The sequence below is a fragment of the Callithrix jacchus genome, chromosome 18, assembly GCF_049354715.1.
Source record: "Callithrix jacchus isolate 240 chromosome 18, calJac240_pri, whole genome shotgun sequence".
In the NCBI taxonomy this organism is placed as follows: Eukaryota; Metazoa; Chordata; class Mammalia; order Primates; family Cebidae; genus Callithrix; species Callithrix jacchus.
The window spans coordinates 13,010,521-13,028,138 of NC_133519.1; the positions used below are offsets into that span (position 1 = coordinate 13,010,521).

Genomic DNA, 17,618 nt, shown 5'->3' on the forward strand with positions numbered 1-17,618 from the left:
TTTTCTGCCTCAGAATGAGTCCTTCAAGTTTGATGACGGTTTGCAAAACCAGGAATAGAAACCAGTTCTTCTGACCCCAGATTCAACTTCTCTTCCTGACCATGCAGTTTCATGTACTTCACACTGTATTTCTTACTAAATAGATTATTTTGCATTTGCCCACATTTGAAATTCATATCAGTTCCCTGCCCATTATGGACTAAAGAGAGACGTTCACCCAAAATCACCTCTGAACAAATAATGGAAATGATCTTCCCCTGCTTCCCTGTCTTTTTCCCACCCGATTCATAGTCCTTCCATTGTGGAAATTGCCCACCTCCTCTTCTGTAAGGTGCCTTGCTCTCCAAGAAGCGTTTGATGAGAGCCTTACCCATGGTGCTAGGTGGCCATGGGAATGTACTGTGAAAGGCCAGGTTAAAGCAAAGGTAAGAGTGTAGCTTTAAACAAATTCTATAAAATGTTTAACTCTCTGTAGTCCACATTCTCAAGACTTAAATTAACAGCACAAATCTTATTAGCCTCACAAAGTTCCTTCATTGTTTCTCAAATAGGGAAGTTCTGGGAGCATCTCACCACTGTGGGTGGCCAATGTATTAAATCATAAGAGCAATTAATCTCTGTTCATAAAGTACTTGAGCTCCTGACACATCCTATAAATGGAGGCCTAAATAACCTCAGGAATGTGCCCAAGGAGGTCAGGACCGCTGATGCTCAGTGAGTTTCCAGAAAGGAGATTACAGCCAGGCCACCTTGGAAGGGAAGGGGAGCAACATACTGCCTGCATAACTCCCTGAGCCAGGTACTAGGCTAGGCACTCACATACTCGAGCTCATTTGATTTCTACAACAATCTGAGCAGAACTGGGATTCCCACGCTGATCAGTCTGACTCATACTCATCTTCTCTCTGCCTTGGACTGGATCCGTAAATGTGACAGGAAAATGTAGAACACAGAGTCTTGGGACAAGTCCACATGTCATATGCTTGTATTAGGAAATTTGAATTCTTGTGTGACCCTGCATAACCTTGCAAAAATCACACTCTCTCTCCTGAGATAATTTTTCCCTTTTCAAAGGCAGGAAGGCTCTGGGTACTTGAAACAGTACGATGGAGTCTGAGAGGCTTGAGATGACAAGGAAACTCCTTGCACTCACCTTCAACAGCCCAGCTCCTCATGGCACAGAGACGGGCTCCAGAACACCCTTCAGAGGGGACTCTCAGCCTCTTCTCTTGCACACAGCAGGAGCAGCCCAGGTAACATGTCACAACAAAATCCTGCCTGGGCCTCTCCCTTTGCTGCCACTTTTTCTCCCTGTCCTCCCCTAAGCCCTGAACTGTGCCATCCTCCCCTCCTTTATTCTCCTGGGACAGGAAGGTGCTGCTAATTCTGATGCTGCACAAAGCTAATGATTTCTTTCCTGAGGGGTGACTGGGGCCATGTGGAGCACCTGTGACCACAGTAAAGAGATCGAAGATTAAAGGAGGATGATTGGGCAGAATTCCCATGGCAAAGTGGTGTGGTAATGGTGCCAAGTCATGACTCAGGCATGTAGAAGGGTGTGAAGCTGCTGTGGCGTAAGCATTAAGGGCAAGAGCAGCAGAAGAGAGAGCACTTGTCTGGGCTCGTCCTACTGTGCAAGAAGAATTGATCACGGTGAAGTTTTGCTCTTATTCCAGCCTGGCCGCAGCTTTGTCATAATCTCTTCCCAGAATCCTTTTGACTGTTAACAGCTCTGTCTTCCTCACCAAGCATTTGTCAAGAAGATAAACGAATAAGTGAATGAATGAACCAGGTAACCAGTGAAGAAAACTCTTACTTGACTTCCAACCCCTCAATTCTATCTTCTTGTTTCTTGACTAAGCTGAGAGTTTGCTAGGTGGATAAGACAAGTATATGTATTATACAAGCATCAACTGCTTCCACTTATGAGACCAGGCAATATATCACAAAGGACTGGGGGCACCACCCTTCCCCAGTCCCAGGTAATTTCCACCAAAGCCCCTATGCCATCCCCTAGTAGCCTAATACTCTTGCTGTGTTTTGCCGGCAAAGACCTCATCAGGATTACTTTCCTGACTCAATCTTTCATGAAGGCTCTGTGGCATTACCTGATTTTGTCTCCCTGCTCTCTCAGGACCTGGATCTGGCATCCTACTATGCCTGACAGCTAAGGGAATAAGACACAGGCATGAGCTTCTTGGGGACAGCTGGCCGTCTGCTCCTCTGGGGAGACTTTGAATTGACACCTACAAAGAATGGACTGGGCACTGACCTACCTGGGTCAGAAGCAGGGAAAGATGACCTCCAGAAGCCCTAACGAATCCGCTTCTGACCAATCACTGCTTTCAACTTGCCTGCTGCTCCCTGTACATATGACCAGTATCGCACATGCATTCAGCTTCCCTGCTGAGTGAGAGCTGGGGCTCTTAGGCTGTGTCTCAGGTCCCACCTCTCAGTTTGGCCTGGAAATCTTAGCATCCAGATATTTTTGGAGAAACTAAAGCAGTTCCTTCATTATTTCTGCATGTAAACTCTTCAAGACACCAGCAGCCATCTCCCAAACCTCCTGAAACTATCACAGCCCACTACTGGCTCATCTACCAACATCATCTTCCTGCCCCATACTCTGTAAGGCCCTAGAATTTTCACACTTTATTCTTTTTATTTCCAAGAGCCAACAAATCGCAAATAAGTTCTAAATCCCAAATGAACACTGCTCAGGGGGCACAGACTTGCAGAGATAAAACATCATTCCAGTTCAGCCACCCACTGGAGTCCCAGCACTATGGCAGGGCTCATGGGAGAATCAGGAGGCGAAATCAAGGCCTCTTCCCTCAGAGAATTCGTCATCTAATTCAGAGGCAAGAATTATAAATAGGTAACAACAGAAAGTGCTAAAGAGCCACATGAAATAAGAGCCTAGTTGTATGCTTTAGAATCTCAGTCTACCACAGGCATCAGAGCTAGAGAGAGCTAGTCAGTCTCACATTTAAAGAACACCTACCTTGATAACAACAAAGAGAGCTTATAGGAGACAGAGAGAGGAAGGAGGAGAAATCTGTCTTTCATAGTGAGGCAGAAAAATACGGTCTGGAGGCAGGGAACATAAGGCCGATTCACACTTCCGCTATGAGAGGAAATATCCTCTCCATAGGGCACACATCAAGCAAATGACTTTGTAACTTTACTTCATCCTCTTCATTTACATAGAGCATATCCCAATAGAGGGTACTGAACTCCCAAAAATTCTGTAACGGGACCTTTGAGCCCCTATGCTCAGGCCTGCTCCCACACTGTGAAGTGTACTTTCATTTCAATAAATCCCTTCTTTCCTTCCTTGCTTTGTTTATGCATTTTGTCCAGTTTTGTTAAAGATACCAAGAACCTGGACACCCTCCACTATTAACAATAGAGCTCAAGTCCAGTGAGATAGGCAGGGAGAGACCCAGCCATCTATAAGGATACAAAATAGAACATTATGAACACCGTAAGAGGACTAAAGAGGATGGGGGAAGAGAGAGTCTGACTAGGAAGACTCAGAAATGTTTTCATAGGAAAGGTAAATATTTAAATGTATTTACATGGTTAGAATTTTGATAGAAGACAGGGAGAACGGGATCCAGGAAGAAGAAGCCAAGTGAATAAAACAGAAACAAGAGAAAATGGAGGATTGACTTAGAGAACATCGAGAAATCCAGTGTGGTTGGAAAAAAGTAACAATACATCACCAAACACATCTGCTTGCCATGGAAGGCCTTGAATAACATGATAAAGTTTTGGGACCCGATTCTTATGTAAGACTATAAACCTTTATTCTTAAAGGACATGATAATCCTTCTTGAGAAGAGATAATTCCGCTGAGAATAGTGTGGAAAATAAATTAGAAAGGAAGATTGGAGGCAGGAATCTTGAGAGTTGATAGTTACACAAAAGTCCAAGCAAATAGTAACCAGGACGTCTCCTGAGAGGCAGCAGGAATAAAGATGAGGAAGGGAGAGGAACATGAAACAAGTTTGTACAGAGTCGCAGAGCACAAGAGACCTCTGGAGGCACGGACTTGCAGAGAAGGAAGTCATCCAGTTCATCAGCTGTCACTTCAGACTCCTTCCTCGTTTTGTAGATAAAGGGGGAAATAAAGTCACAAAATGGAAGCATCTTCCCCAAGTTCACAATGAAAGTACATTCAGGGCCCTGAAGAGAAGCGAGGGCTTCCAAGTCTCAATTCAAGGGCTCTCTGGAGCACCAGGGAGAGGAAAGGCCAGGAAGGGCTGCAAGGAAAATCAGGAGGAGACCTGACTGTTCTCGAAAGGGGAACAGGCAAATGCCTGAACTTTGGCTTCCACATACCATCTTCCCTAAATTCACCTCTTCCTGTTCTGATAGAACTGACCTGGGAGGGGAGCAGTGAGAGAACTGGAAACACTGAAGGAATCATAAGAATGCCTAAAATACAGTGGGAACATCTCAGATTACAAAGCTCTTCACCTATCTTCCCTACCCCACTTCCTCCACTCCCACTTTAACTCAGGACACATGCATTCCTTTAGTCAACAGACCTTCATCAAGTGGCTGCTACTGTGGGTTTTCTGGTAGCTGCTGGGTCCTAAGATTGCACAAGACCCCTGGGAGGTCCAGAACCACAGTTCAACTCCACAACCCTCGCCTTTGCCCAGCTGTGTGTCGGCCGGGCAGGTTTAGCCTGTTGGCATCCTCATGTCAAGCCTTTTAAACCAACCACCCTGCTCTCAAAAGCAACTCAAAATGGTTTGGTAGTTCCTCAAATAATTAAACATAGAGTTACCACGTGACCCCGCAACTCCACCCCAGTTGCAGAGGCCTGAAAACACATCCACACAAAAATCTGCTCATGAATGTTCACAGCAGCGTGATTCAAACAGCAGAAGGAGGAAACAGCCCAAAAGGCCACCAGTGGATGAATGCATAAGCAAAATGTGGTACACGGTCTATTCACACTTAAAGGGAAAGAAGTGCTAAGCCTGCCTCAACATACGTGAACCTTAAACACACTGTGTTATGCGAAATAAGCTAGTCCAAAAAAAGAGGGCACATATCGTATGATTCCACTTGCATTAAATATCTAGAACAGGCAAATCCATAGAGACGGAGAGCAGATTAGTGGCTGCCAGGGGCTGGAAGAGGGCAGAATGGCAGATGACTGCTAATGGACACAGAATTTCTTTCAGAAGGATCTTGGCAATAGGTGAACAATACTAGATAGCATTGAATCGTACACTTTAAATGAGTGAATTGCACGGTATGTGAATTATATTTCATTAAAGCTCTTTAACTAAAAGAATAAGAAGAAACTCAGAAACCTGACCTGAATGATCCAAATTCTGCCATGGCTGGCCACTTTGAAGATATCGGTTTTGACTTGTTAACCATGTGCTAAAATTCCACGGGCTGTGTTAACAGTGATCTCTGACACTTGCTGGCTCATTTCTTTGTGGAGAAGATATGGTATGCGATGTTGGGGAAGGGAGCGACGGTGGCTCCTATATCCAAAAAACAAAAGCCTGCAGTAGAAGAAAGGGCTGGCTGCAAGCCGGGAAGGAGGAGCACAGCTCCAGACTGAAACCTGCGCACTCAATCCCCAGGCAACCTAAGCTTCTTTCCTTTGGCTCAGAACACATTTTCTGACAAAATAAAAATATCGCTGATATCAGAGTTACCTTCAGAAACCACTGACTCCCACAGATGTTATTAAAAAGGAAAGGGCCTATAATTAACAGGACGGTAATTCACCTGCAAAAAAATTTTCAAATAGAAACTTCTTTGTGCAGATGATAATAAATGACCTTTCAATATCAAGAGATCTCAAAGGGTTCTATGTCTATTAATTAGTCGTGCTCCTCTCCAGGGGAAGGTGTTCCTTTACCCTATCTGCAGTTTATCCACCTGCTTAACGCCAAAGGGCTAAGCAGGAAAAAGTGCCTGCCCCAGCCTTACACAGAGATCTTCCTTTGTAATACAACAGCCATCCTCTGAATCCTGTAGGATTCATCTCAGTAGACACCCAACATCTCAAAAGAAGGAAAAAGGAAGTCCATGATAATTATCCTTAATGATTTGGCCAAAATATGACAAGGAGACTCCCTGAAAACTCCATTAGCTCAAAGTGGTACCTGCCACACCCCACTAGGCACATCTGCATCCAAAGGGAGATGGACAGATGTAAGCCTTTCCTAAGGGTTACAATAGTAGCAAGGACTGCAGGGAATAGGCAGCAAGTGGAACGTCTTCAGTCTCAGCCAAACCAGTGCCTGAGCTGTCAACTGTAAAGACAAAAGGGGATTTTTTTTTTCTCTGCAGGTTTTGTTTCTGTAAATAGAAGCATCTGTCTTATCTCCCCAAATACATGACAAGATCCATTAGTATTGAAGCCATCTAAGTTCTGGAGAAGCATAGGAAAATAATATATGTTTGATTGGTTAAGGGTCAGGAGATTCTCATTTCAAGGTCAGATTCCTTCACAGCATGTCATAAGGAAGCTACTTGTTCTTACTCACTTTGGTCTATGTGGAAAGTTATTTCTCTCATCAGTGAGGGAGTAATCACCAGTCCTGTTCTAAAAGAGGCAACATAACACAGGGGTTGCCAACAAGGGCTTTGGAATCAGGAAGACATGGGTTCAAACCTCAGCTCAACCAGATGCTGGCTGTGTGTCCTCAAGTGAGTTATTTATTCTTCTCTGAGCCCCAGTGTCCTTGTTTGAAAAAATGAAAACAATATTCTCAGCCTCATGGAATTGTGGTGGGAATTAAACAAGATAATAAGTTGCTTATAGATTTGGAATATTAGACTTTGTCAGGTGCACAGGATGCAGCTGGAGGCCATTATCCTAAGCAAATTAACACAGGAGCAGAAAACCAAATACCACATATTCTCACTTATAAGTGGAGGCTAAACTTTGGGTACTCAGGGACATAACAATGACAGCAACAGACACTGGGGACTACTAGAAGGGGGAAGAAGGGGAGAAAAGGTTGAAAAACTATTGGGTACTATTCTCACTGTCTGGGCAGTGGGCTCATTCATATCCCAAAGCTCAGCACCAAGCAGTATGCCCATGTAATAAACCTTCACATACACTCATGGAATATGCAGTAGAGATTGAAATTATTTTAAGGAGATAATATATTGAAAATGCTTAATGCAGAGCATAGCACACATTAAAACTTCAATAAATTGTAGCTTAAAAACATCTTGCCTTTGAGACCAAAGGTCACACTACAACATGACTGCTTTTAAAGCAGCAAAACACAGTGAAAAATAATTTTTAAAAATAGGGTATATCCTCATACAATGTATAAATGTTCATGAGAAACAGAACACCCACAACTGCTTCCTCCATTTTCCACAGAGAAAGACTGAGAAGCACAAAGTTCTGAGGCCTTTATCAAATTTCTGAATAGAGCCAGGCTTAAATATTACCCCTACAGCCACTGCCAACCTTAAGACTGGCATTACAGAATCTCAGAATGCCAATGCCAAAAGAAAGCTCCAACCCTATCCTTTTACAGATAAAGAAACAAAGGTCACATTTGGTGCTTCCTCCAAATGTGTTTTATTTCTAGCCCCTGTGGCTTCCCCATTCTTCCCTCTAGTCAACCCCTCTCTACCCTATTGATGACAGTAATACCTGTGAAGCAATTTAAACCACAGAGAAGGATCTTATGTATCTCAGTGAGACTGAACTTTCAATCCCAGTGACACTGAAAGTTTTTTTTTTTTTTTAATTGAGATGGAGTTTCACTCTTGTTACCCAGGCTGGAGTGCAATGGCGCGATCTCGGCTCACCGCAACCTCTGCCTCCTGGGTTCAGGCAATTCTCCTGCCTCAGCCTCCTGAGTAGCTGGGATTACAGGCACGCGCCACCATGCCCAGCTAATTTTTTGTATTTTTAGTAGAGACGGGGTTTCACCGTGTTGACCAGGATGGTCTCGATCTCTTGACCTTGTGATCCACCCACCTCGGCCTCCCAAAGTGCTGGGATTACAGGTGTGAGCCACCGCGCCCAGCGACACTGAAAGTTTTTAAGGACAAAGACTATATTTTATCTCAGTGCCCACAAAAGGGTGACCTCTGTATGCTCACAAATTGATTGACTGACTAGCTCATCAATACAGTTCTCTGCCCATTCTGTCAGAATGTGTTAAGTGTTAAATGAATGAACACACAGCAGATCCTACACTTAAGAACATAATCTTTCTGTCACTGCAGCATCAAACAAAGAGAATTGCCCATGGAACCAAAAGAAACAGTTGCTAGGGAACCATGGAACATGCCAAAAGAAAGGCGGACACAGCATTGTTGTTCTGTGTCATGATGGCTATTGTCTTCACCCCTGCCCATCCCAACCCCCACTCCTCTTATCTGCCTCTGGGACAACCAAATCTTCTCTAGGTCTTTTATTCTAACAGGTGAGAAGAGACATAACTGAAGAGCACTAAGTAGAGATGCAAAAGCAGGAAGAGAACCTTAATGTGACCCAACTCTCAGAATTTACGAACAGACTTAGGAAAGTCCTGACCCGTGCTGGGAGACCCCAGACAGCCAAGAATGCCAGCTGGAGGGAGGATAACAAGACTACAAAAGGCAGAGGGCCTGGGAAATGCCAACAGAGGCACTGGATCTTAGGCCAGTGAGTGGCCCGTTAGAAGTTACATTTCTTCAGTGTACCACAGTTCTTCTAGTTATCTAGACTTGGAGTCTCACCTAATGATACACCTTCCCTGTCCCTCATCTAATCTGTCCCCAAACCCCCTCCTTTATTTCTGCTATTATCCGTCTACCTTCCTAGAGTTTTGAACTACCACATCCAGGCCAAAGCCCTTGTCACTTCTCGCCCAGGCCATATAATAGACTCCTAACTGATCTCGCTGCTTAGCACTCCTCTTTCAAATTCATCTTGTACACCAGAGTTTAGAGGGACCACCCCGGTCCAGATTGCCCAGAACTATCCCACTGAAAGTCTCATATCCTGGGAAACTCCTTAGTCCCAGACAAACTGAGACATCTGACCACCTGCAACAGAGCGATTAGATTCTTCTCTGAATGATGCTTTGATTATGTGTCATTTTTCCTGACCAAAACCCTGCTTCTCCTTTCTCATTAAAATAAACCCTAAAGTAGGCCCCATATCTGCCTCAGAGAATGTCTCAGAAAGCATATTGGACTAGAGTGAGGAAACAAACATACCAGGCCTGGCTTTAGTCATAGTGGTGAAACCCTTGGCAAATACACTCAATCTAGATGAATCGCAGTTTCCTCATCTATAAAATTTAGAGGCTAAGACTAGATTTCCCTTTCAGTTCCAAAATTTTCTAAGTCTACTCTTCTAAATCCCTCTGCTCAAGCCAGACTTACCAGCTCACTAGAATCCAAACACAAAATATAAACTCTCACCTTAGCACCTTTGATTTTTCCCTTCTCCCCACTCAGAATTTCTTTGCTTTCTTCTTTGCCCACCTGAATCCTTTCAGGAATAACATGAAACTCACCTCCTAAGGGATATCCAGGCCCAGCCACGAGGACACCACAGGCACCTATGTTTCTAATACTTAGCACTTAGCATGTACTATCCCTGGACTTCAAAATATTTTTCTATGTGAAGCTTCTTTATTCAGAGTGAACTAAAATCTTTCTACACTGTTGTGATTCCCTTGCAGAATCCTGAACACATGCTAAGTAATAGCAAGTGTTATTACTAATAACCTACTGGTTGATGGATACATAGGAAAAGGTCCAAACAGGGATCTAGATGTGAGACAAACGTAGAAATACAGGTGAGTATACAATCTTTTGCACCTTACATAAGATTCTCCAGTGCTTCCATAATCCAATAATTCATTTACCCCAAAAATATTTATTAAGAATCTCCCATGCTGGAGACAGTCTTCTGGAATCCAAGGGCATGGAGATGGGAAATGAACACAGGTCTGGGTCTCTAGCAGCATTTCTGTCTCACAGATACCATACACTTCCATGTTGTCCCTCAACTCAAACTTTTTAGTGGTAAGTCTTAGGAGGCTTAAGTGGTAGAAGTTCCACCATCAGCGCCCCTCATTCCCAAAACTAACCATGTATCCATTTCTCCCAAATAGTCCGTGGAGCTATTAAATTAAAAATAATAGCAATTCAACATAGGTTAACACATTAATATCCAAATATCTACTGGCACAAGAAAAAGGTTAGTCTAAGAGACATGTTTTCCAGGAACTATATTCTGGCCAAATATAGACTCTCTAGTTCCAATGTTGACATATGTTTGTAAATGACCATATAGATATCCTTCTTCAGTACGAGTTGACTGTTGCCCTCTATTAGCATTGGCAAGTGACACATATTAAGGATGAACTCAGCCAACACCTCTGTCTTTTGGGACCCTCACAGCACACATACATGCACACACACACACACACACACACACACACACACATTCTCCTAATTAAATGGGGCTGGAACTTAAATAATGTCACCTACTCTAGTGACAAACAGGTTCATGAGCAAGTGGGGGAAGTAAATAGACCAAACGGTTTGCAGAGGGAGAGGTCAAGTTGGGCTGAACTGGGCTGGGCCCCGAGTGATTCAGGCTTTGCCACAGAATGGGTGTCTCCTGGGATGGCATGGTAGGATAATTAAAACCCCTATAAATAGGATGAGCTTTCAGGTCTCCAATATCCTCTCTGACTCCTGAATCTTCTACTCCTTCCTCCGCAAGCAGGTAAGACACACATGGGGGAGCAATGGTAGTATCTACAGGGCTCTCAAGAGTCACATAATACACTAGGCCGGGGAGGTCTGAGACTAATTCCTGTGGGTAATAGACTTGGGTACCTTCTGCTTCCTTTTTCTGGCTCTATCTGAGAATACAAATGATAGCTGGTGTTGACGACTTCCGTGTCTGTGAAATGCAAGTGCCTTTGCTTCAATGTGTCCCAGGTATCTCAAAACTGAAGGCTAGAACTATTGATGAATAGCTTAGTTTCCCACAGGGGAGTGTTTACTTTTTGTGCAAGCTAGGAAAGACCTAATGGTTTAGGGCCAAGGCTCTGGACCGTGGGCCCGGGATTGCTTCAGTCTCATTGTGATGAATTGCAGCACCAAACTCAGCTTGTCCCACGTGATCTGTTATTCATCACTTATTCTTACAGACATCACTGTATGCTTTTGGCAGTTCGGTGTGCTCTGCAGATGGGGCTTCAGTTTGGAGGCCTATAAACCCACTGGGATTTTTCATGCCACAAGAAAAAAATGTAATTAAGATCCAGATCCCAAAGACCCAACTCTCTCGGCACGGCCAATGTGGACCTAACTGATTATATATACCTCCTACAATCTGTCCCCTTAATTTGACTATGTACCCACTCGCTATTTTTATCTGTAACAGCTTTTATAGTCATTATTTTCATTTTATAAGCATGTCCCAAAATCATCCAGGCCAGAGGCATTTGCTGGAATTTAGCCTCCCAGAAAGCTTTCTTAGACCATGGAGACAGGCTTTCATCCTTCTTCCTTGCTTCCGGAACGCTTGTTACAAGGCTGAAAGCTGATCAGTGGGATCTATTTAGTGCCCGCTTCAGTTTGCTAGTTGTTATTAGAAAATTATGGCCTACTATGCTGGCTTCCGGCCCTGCCTCTGCTGAGCTTCCTGTCCTCCCTTCTGTTTGTTCTAATATGAGAGTTTCAATCAAGCAAGTCCTAACTGGAGTAGAGGATGGGATAAGTAAAATACCCGCCATGCTTCTATTGATTTTTAGGAAATTGCCCCTTTTTATAGCAGGGGAACTAAGTCTGCACCATCTCCCACCATAGCAATGATATTTGGTCCCTGACTGTGAGTCAGGGCAAGGAAGGGTTCTCTCACTTCCTAAACTATTTTCCAGATTTAGAAGCATCACTTCCCTCTGGTAATGCTGTCTCTTGGTCATTATCCTAGGGCAGGAGAAATCTTGTTTCTTCTTTTAGGTTCACCTGTATTTGTCGAAATGGCTCAACTCCTGAATAGCATACTCAATGTGGTAGAGGTGTTCCACAAGTACGCCACAGAGAATGGGGACTGCGCCTTATTATGCAAGGAGGAGCTGAAGCAACTGCTCTTCGCTGAGTTTGGAGACATCCTTCGGGTAAGACACACAGACACATAGCCCCAAGGAATCGTGTGAATAACTCTGATGCCTGAACCAGGATCGGATGCTTTGTTTTATTTGGTCATGCTTTACCCTATAACAAAAAAAGTTTCAGGCAGCTTCTTAGTAATCCTCTCCCAGTGTATACACACACACACACACACACACACACACACACACACACCCCTTGTATCTGAGTTTGAACAAGAGGGAATACAAACTTCAAGGTAACAGGAAATAGTTTCTCAGAAGAAAACCTGAGATTCATACCTTGAGTTCTATATTTTAGTGCTATCCGCACATCTTCTCATGTATTCATTCATTCAAATCGATAAAGAGCCACTGAGCACCTGCTCTGTGCCCCTAGGCACAGGGGATACAAACATGAATAAAGGCAGCTTCCTCTCCTTTCAGGATCTCACAGGCAGTGAGAAAAAAAAAAGGAGGTAAACAACTCGAATACAGCCTGTGATGGAATGGGATAACTTTGAAATGAATCAAATTAATTACTAATGGAGCTGATTTTAAATAAGTGTATCTCCTCCCTGTGGTCATGCTCCCATTGATCCAGCAGGGTTCTGACAGCCAACTGATTAAAGACTAGCGCCAAGTCCGCGCCACTTCAGATTAATGGCTTCTCAACCTAGGGAGGTACATGCAGCATTGAATGGATTGGGTCATGAACACTGATACACATCTTAGTATACACAGGACAGCATCTGATTTTGCTCTTTGTTTTTTCTTCTCACAGAGACCAAATGACCCAGAGACTGTGGAAACCATCTTGGACCTCTTAGATCGAGACCGGGATGGACATGTTGATTTTCATGAGTACCTCTTGTTGGTGTTCCAGTTAGTCCAAGCCTGCCATCGTAAGCTAGACAATAAGTCACGCAGAGGTAGGACCTCCCAGCAAGAACGGGGACAAGAGGGAGCACGAGACCATAAGTTCCCAGGAAACACAGACAGACAGAGGCCCGAGGTCCCACAACACAGACAGAGGCCTGAGAAAGAAACGCAGAACTCCCACCACAGTCAGTCTGAGAGACAAGATAGGGACTCTCACTATGGTCAGCCTGAGAGACAAGACAGAGAGTCACACCACAGTCAGCCTGAGAGACAAGACAGAGATTCCCACCATGGTCAGCCTGAGAGACAAGGCAGAGATTCCCACCATGGTCAGCCTGAGAGACAAGACAGAGAGTCACACCACAGTCAGCCTGAGAGACAAGGCAGAGATTCCCACCATGGTCAGCCTGAGAGACAAGACAGAGAATCACACCACAGTCAGCCTGAGAGACAAGACAGAGAGTCACACCACAGTCAGCCTGAGAGACAAGGCAGAGATTCCCACCATGGTCAGCCTGAGAGACAAGGCAGAGATTCCCACCATGGTCAGCCTGAGAGACAAGACAGAGAGTCACACCATGGTCAGCCTGAGAGACAAGGCAGAGATTCCCACCATGGTCAGCCTGAGAGACAAGACAGAGAGTCACACCACAGTCAGCCTGAGAGACAAGGCAGAGATTCCCACCATGGTCAGCCTGAGAGACAAGGCAGAGATTCACACCAGAGTCAGCCTGAGAGACAAGACAAGGATTACAGCCTTGATCACTCAGAAAGACAAAGCCAAGATGCCAGCTCTGGTGAAAGCCTGAGTCACAAATCCAGCAGTGGCCAGGCTAAACGGCAGGGACATATCTTTGCCTTAAATCAGTGTGAAAAACCAGTTCAGGATTCTCATTATGGTCAGTCTGAAAGGCTTGCACAACAATCTGAAACACTTGGACAAGACTCTCGCTTGAACCAGACAAATCAACAGAAATCAAGCTCCTATTATAGACAGTCTGGGAGGCTGGGTCAGGAATCAGGCTGTAGTCAAACAGACAGACAAGACCAGAGTTCCCACTACGGTCAGACGGACAGACAAGGCCAGAGTTCCCACTACGGTCAGACGGACAGACAAGGCCAGAGTTCCCACTACGGTCAGACGGACAGACAAGGCCAGAGTTCCCACTACGGTCAGACGGACAGACAAGGCCAGAGTTCCCACTACGGTCAGACGGACAGACAAGGCCAGAGTTCCCACTACGGTCAGACGGACAGACAAGGCCAGAGTTCCCACTACGGCCAGACGGACAGACAAGGCCAGAGTTCCCACTATGGCCAGATGGACAGACAAGGCCAGAGTTCCCACCACGGTCAGAAAGACAGACAAGGCCAGAGTTCCCACTATGGTCAAATGGACAGACAAGGCCAGAGTTCCCACTATGGTCAGACGGACAGACAAGGCCAGAGTTCCCACTACAGTCAGATGGACAGACAAGGCCAGAGTTCCCTCGGTGGTCAGCCAGACAGACAAGGCCAGAGTTCCCACTATGGTCAGACGGACAGACAAGGCCAGAGTTCCCACTATGGTCAGACGGACAGACAAGGCCAGAGTTCCCACTATGGTCAGACGGACAGACAAGGCCAGAGTTCCCACTATGGTCAGCCAGACAGACAAGGCCAGAGTTCCCACTATGGTCAGACGGACAGACAAGGCCAGAGTTCCCACTATGGTCAGACGGACAGACAAGGCCAGAGTTCCCACTACGGTCAGACGGACAGACAAGGCCAGAGTTCCCACTATGGCCAGATGGACAGACAAGGCCAGAGTTCCCAGTATGGTCAGCCAGACAGACAAGGCCAGAGTTCCCACTATGGCCAGATGGACAGACAAGGCCAGAGTTCCCAGTATGGTCAGCCAGACAGACAAGGCCAGAGTTCCCACTATGGCCAGATGGACAGACAAGGCCAGAGTTCCCAGTATGGTCAGCCAGACAGACAAGGCCAGAGTTCCCACTATGGCCAGATGGACAGACAAGGCCAGAGTTCCCAGTATGGTCAATCACAGATTGGGGAACTACAAGAGCAAAATAAGTACTTCCAAGAGACTGAAGGAACAAGACAAGCCTCTTATGTTGAGCAATCAGGAAGATCAGGGAGGCTAAGTCAACAGACTCTAGGACAGGAAGTGTACCAAAAGCAGGGACAGGGATTCCAGTCTAGGGACTCACAGCAGATCGGCCACCAGGTGTGGGAGCCTGAAGAGGACAGTCAACACCACCAACACAAACTCTTAGCACACATCCGACAAGAAGGACCACTTTGTCACAGAGGGAGGGACCGGCAATTGTGCAGTGGTGAGCAGGGCCACAGACAGGCCCAGACCAGAGAGAGTCATGGTGAGGGGCAGAGCCACTGGGCAGAGCAAGAGCAGGGTCCTCAAAACTGGGATATACACAGCCCTGAGGGTCAGGAAGGTCCATGTGGAACACAGGACAGGCGAACCCATGAAGAGCAGAACCATCAGAGGAGAGACAAGCAAACCCACGAAGATGAGCAGAACCGTCAGAGACGAGACAGGCAAACCCATGAAGATGAGCAGAACCATCAGAGACGAGACAGACAAATCCATGAAGATGAGCAGAACCGTCAGAGACGAGACAGACAAACCCACGAAGATGAGCAGAACCGTCAGAGACGAGACAGGCAAACCCACGAAGATGAGCACAACCATCAGAGACGAGACAGGCAAACCCACGAAGATGAGCAGAACCGTCAGAGACGAGACAGGCAAACCCACGAAGATGAGCAGAACCATCAGAGACGAGACAGGCAAACCCACGAAGATGAGCAGAACCATCAGAGGCAAGACAGACAAACCCACGAAGATGAGCAGAACCGTCAGAGACGAGACAGACAAACCCACGAAGATGAGCAGAACCGTCAGAGACGAGACAGGCAAACCCACGAAGATGAGCAGAACCGTCAGAGACGAGACAGGCAAACCCACGAAGATGAGCAGAACCGTCAGAGACGAGACAGGCAAACCCACGAAGATGAGCAGAACCGTCAGAGACGAGACAGGCAAACCCACGAAGATGAGCAGAACCGTCAGAGACGAGACAGGCAAACCCACGAAGATGAGCAGAACCGTCAGAGACGAGACAGGCAAACCCACGAAGATGAGCACAACCGTCAGAGACGAGACAGGCAAACCCACGAAGATGAGCAGAACCGTCAGAGACGAGACAGGCAAACCCACGAAGATGAGCAGAACCGTCAGCGACAACAGAATAGACAAAACTATGAGGAGAAAGAGAGCTATCAGGGATCTCAAAATCAAAAATCTCAAGTGACCCAGAGAAGCTGTCCTAACAGAGAAAAATTCTACATAAATGAAGACGACCAGAGCCAGGGCTTATGGGGAAGACACACTGAGCCAGCCTTCTTTCCAACCCAGAGCAGTGGGAAGCCCCAAGGCAGAGAACACCGTGGTCACCCTTCCAAGGCAGCTATGGCTCCCAACCCTCTCTATGTCTATGTGCAAGAGCAGAAATCCTATCGGTACTAGTCTATGTGAGCACCAGAGATAAAGCAACACAAACCGAAGAAGAAACCTATATGTTGAGTTCATCTTTAATTCTATTTAAGAGGTTGAGAATGTATTTCTTCCCTCTGTTCTCTCCTGTATCTTCCTGCAAGGTTGTTTTTGAGGACTAGTACTCACTTGAGGGCTTTCAGTTATTTGGGCAGCAATTCTAGGGTTTTCTGATTCAGCAAAATCTAGGTGGTAAGTTGGGTGAGACAACCATTTCTTAATGTTGATCATTTGGGTATTTAAATAATGTCCTGGTTTGCCCTCTGTGTAGATGAGACCTGAATGAATCATTGAAAGGCAGAACACTTCTCCCTAAAGTTCAGAAACAGAAAAGATATCCTGAAGATTTACATTGCAACTGAGGAGAGGAAACCTAGGTTTTGGTGAGCTTTGGCTCCTGTGGATTAAACATAAGGAATTTCAAGCTTCATAATCTAGACTAGAGAGAAACTCAGCGCGAGGCTGCTAGGAGAGCCAGAAACACAGAGTGCATCGCTGATCTTGACTACATGTCCCATGCCAGGCTGTCATTCCATACCAGAGGCACTGTCCATCAGTGCCTACCATTAGAGCTGACTAGACCCATTCCACCTCAATGCCTCATGGTTTCTGATTATATAAAATAGAAAGAATATGTCATATGTTTGCAAATTCCAGGGCATCAAAATTGTCAATCCATAGCTCCTAAGACCTGAAAACTCTTTCAAGATAATCTATGTGCAGACTATGGAATTGTATTTAAATATCCAATAAATAATTGATGAGCAATGACTTTGATGGCTGCTTTCTTTCTTCACTGTGGGGCTGTGCTCTTTTCACTTTTGAGACATTTTCCAAAACTAAGACCTCATTTCTTGACTTCTAAAATGTCTTTGTTTCCTGAGTTCCTGGGCACTGAAAAAAAATAAGAATCAGTACAGAACAAATAACAAAGAGTCAAAACGAAATTTATCTAAATATAATTTTTAGCTCCTTCTCCCCCTACTGAGTCACATTTTACCTTTACCACTCACTCACCACCACATTCAAATTGTCATCGA

At 45.3% G+C, this 17,618-nt stretch overlaps 2 protein-coding genes across 4 annotated transcripts in view; one reads left to right on the top strand and one right to left on the bottom strand.

Annotated features, from left to right (window-relative positions):
• LOC103788982 (uncharacterized) overlaps positions 1–17,618 on the bottom strand; it is an 870,763-nt gene that overhangs the window by 646,546 nt on the left and 206,599 nt on the right. The window lies entirely within an intron of this gene.
• RPTN (repetin) lies at positions 11,974–17,350 on the top strand. The gene is made up of 2 exons (XM_035279833.3): positions 11,974–12,149; positions 12,904–17,350. The coding sequence occupies exons 1-2, from the start codon at positions 12,012–12,014 to the stop codon at positions 16,549–16,551; spliced, it is 3,786 nt and encodes a 1,261-aa protein (XP_035135724.3). The 5' UTR covers positions 11,974–12,011; the 3' UTR covers positions 16,552–17,350.

Excerpts from the sequence above, each read along its gene's own strand:
- RPTN (XM_035279833.3), top strand. The coding sequence starts at position 12,012 with ATGGCTCAACTCCTGAATAGCATACTCAATGTGGTAGAGGTGTTCCAC. Across the intron at positions 12,150-12,903 it reads AGTTTGGAGACATCCTTCGG|AGACCAAATGACCCAGAGAC; the intron begins GTAAGACACACA and ends TTCTTCTCACAG.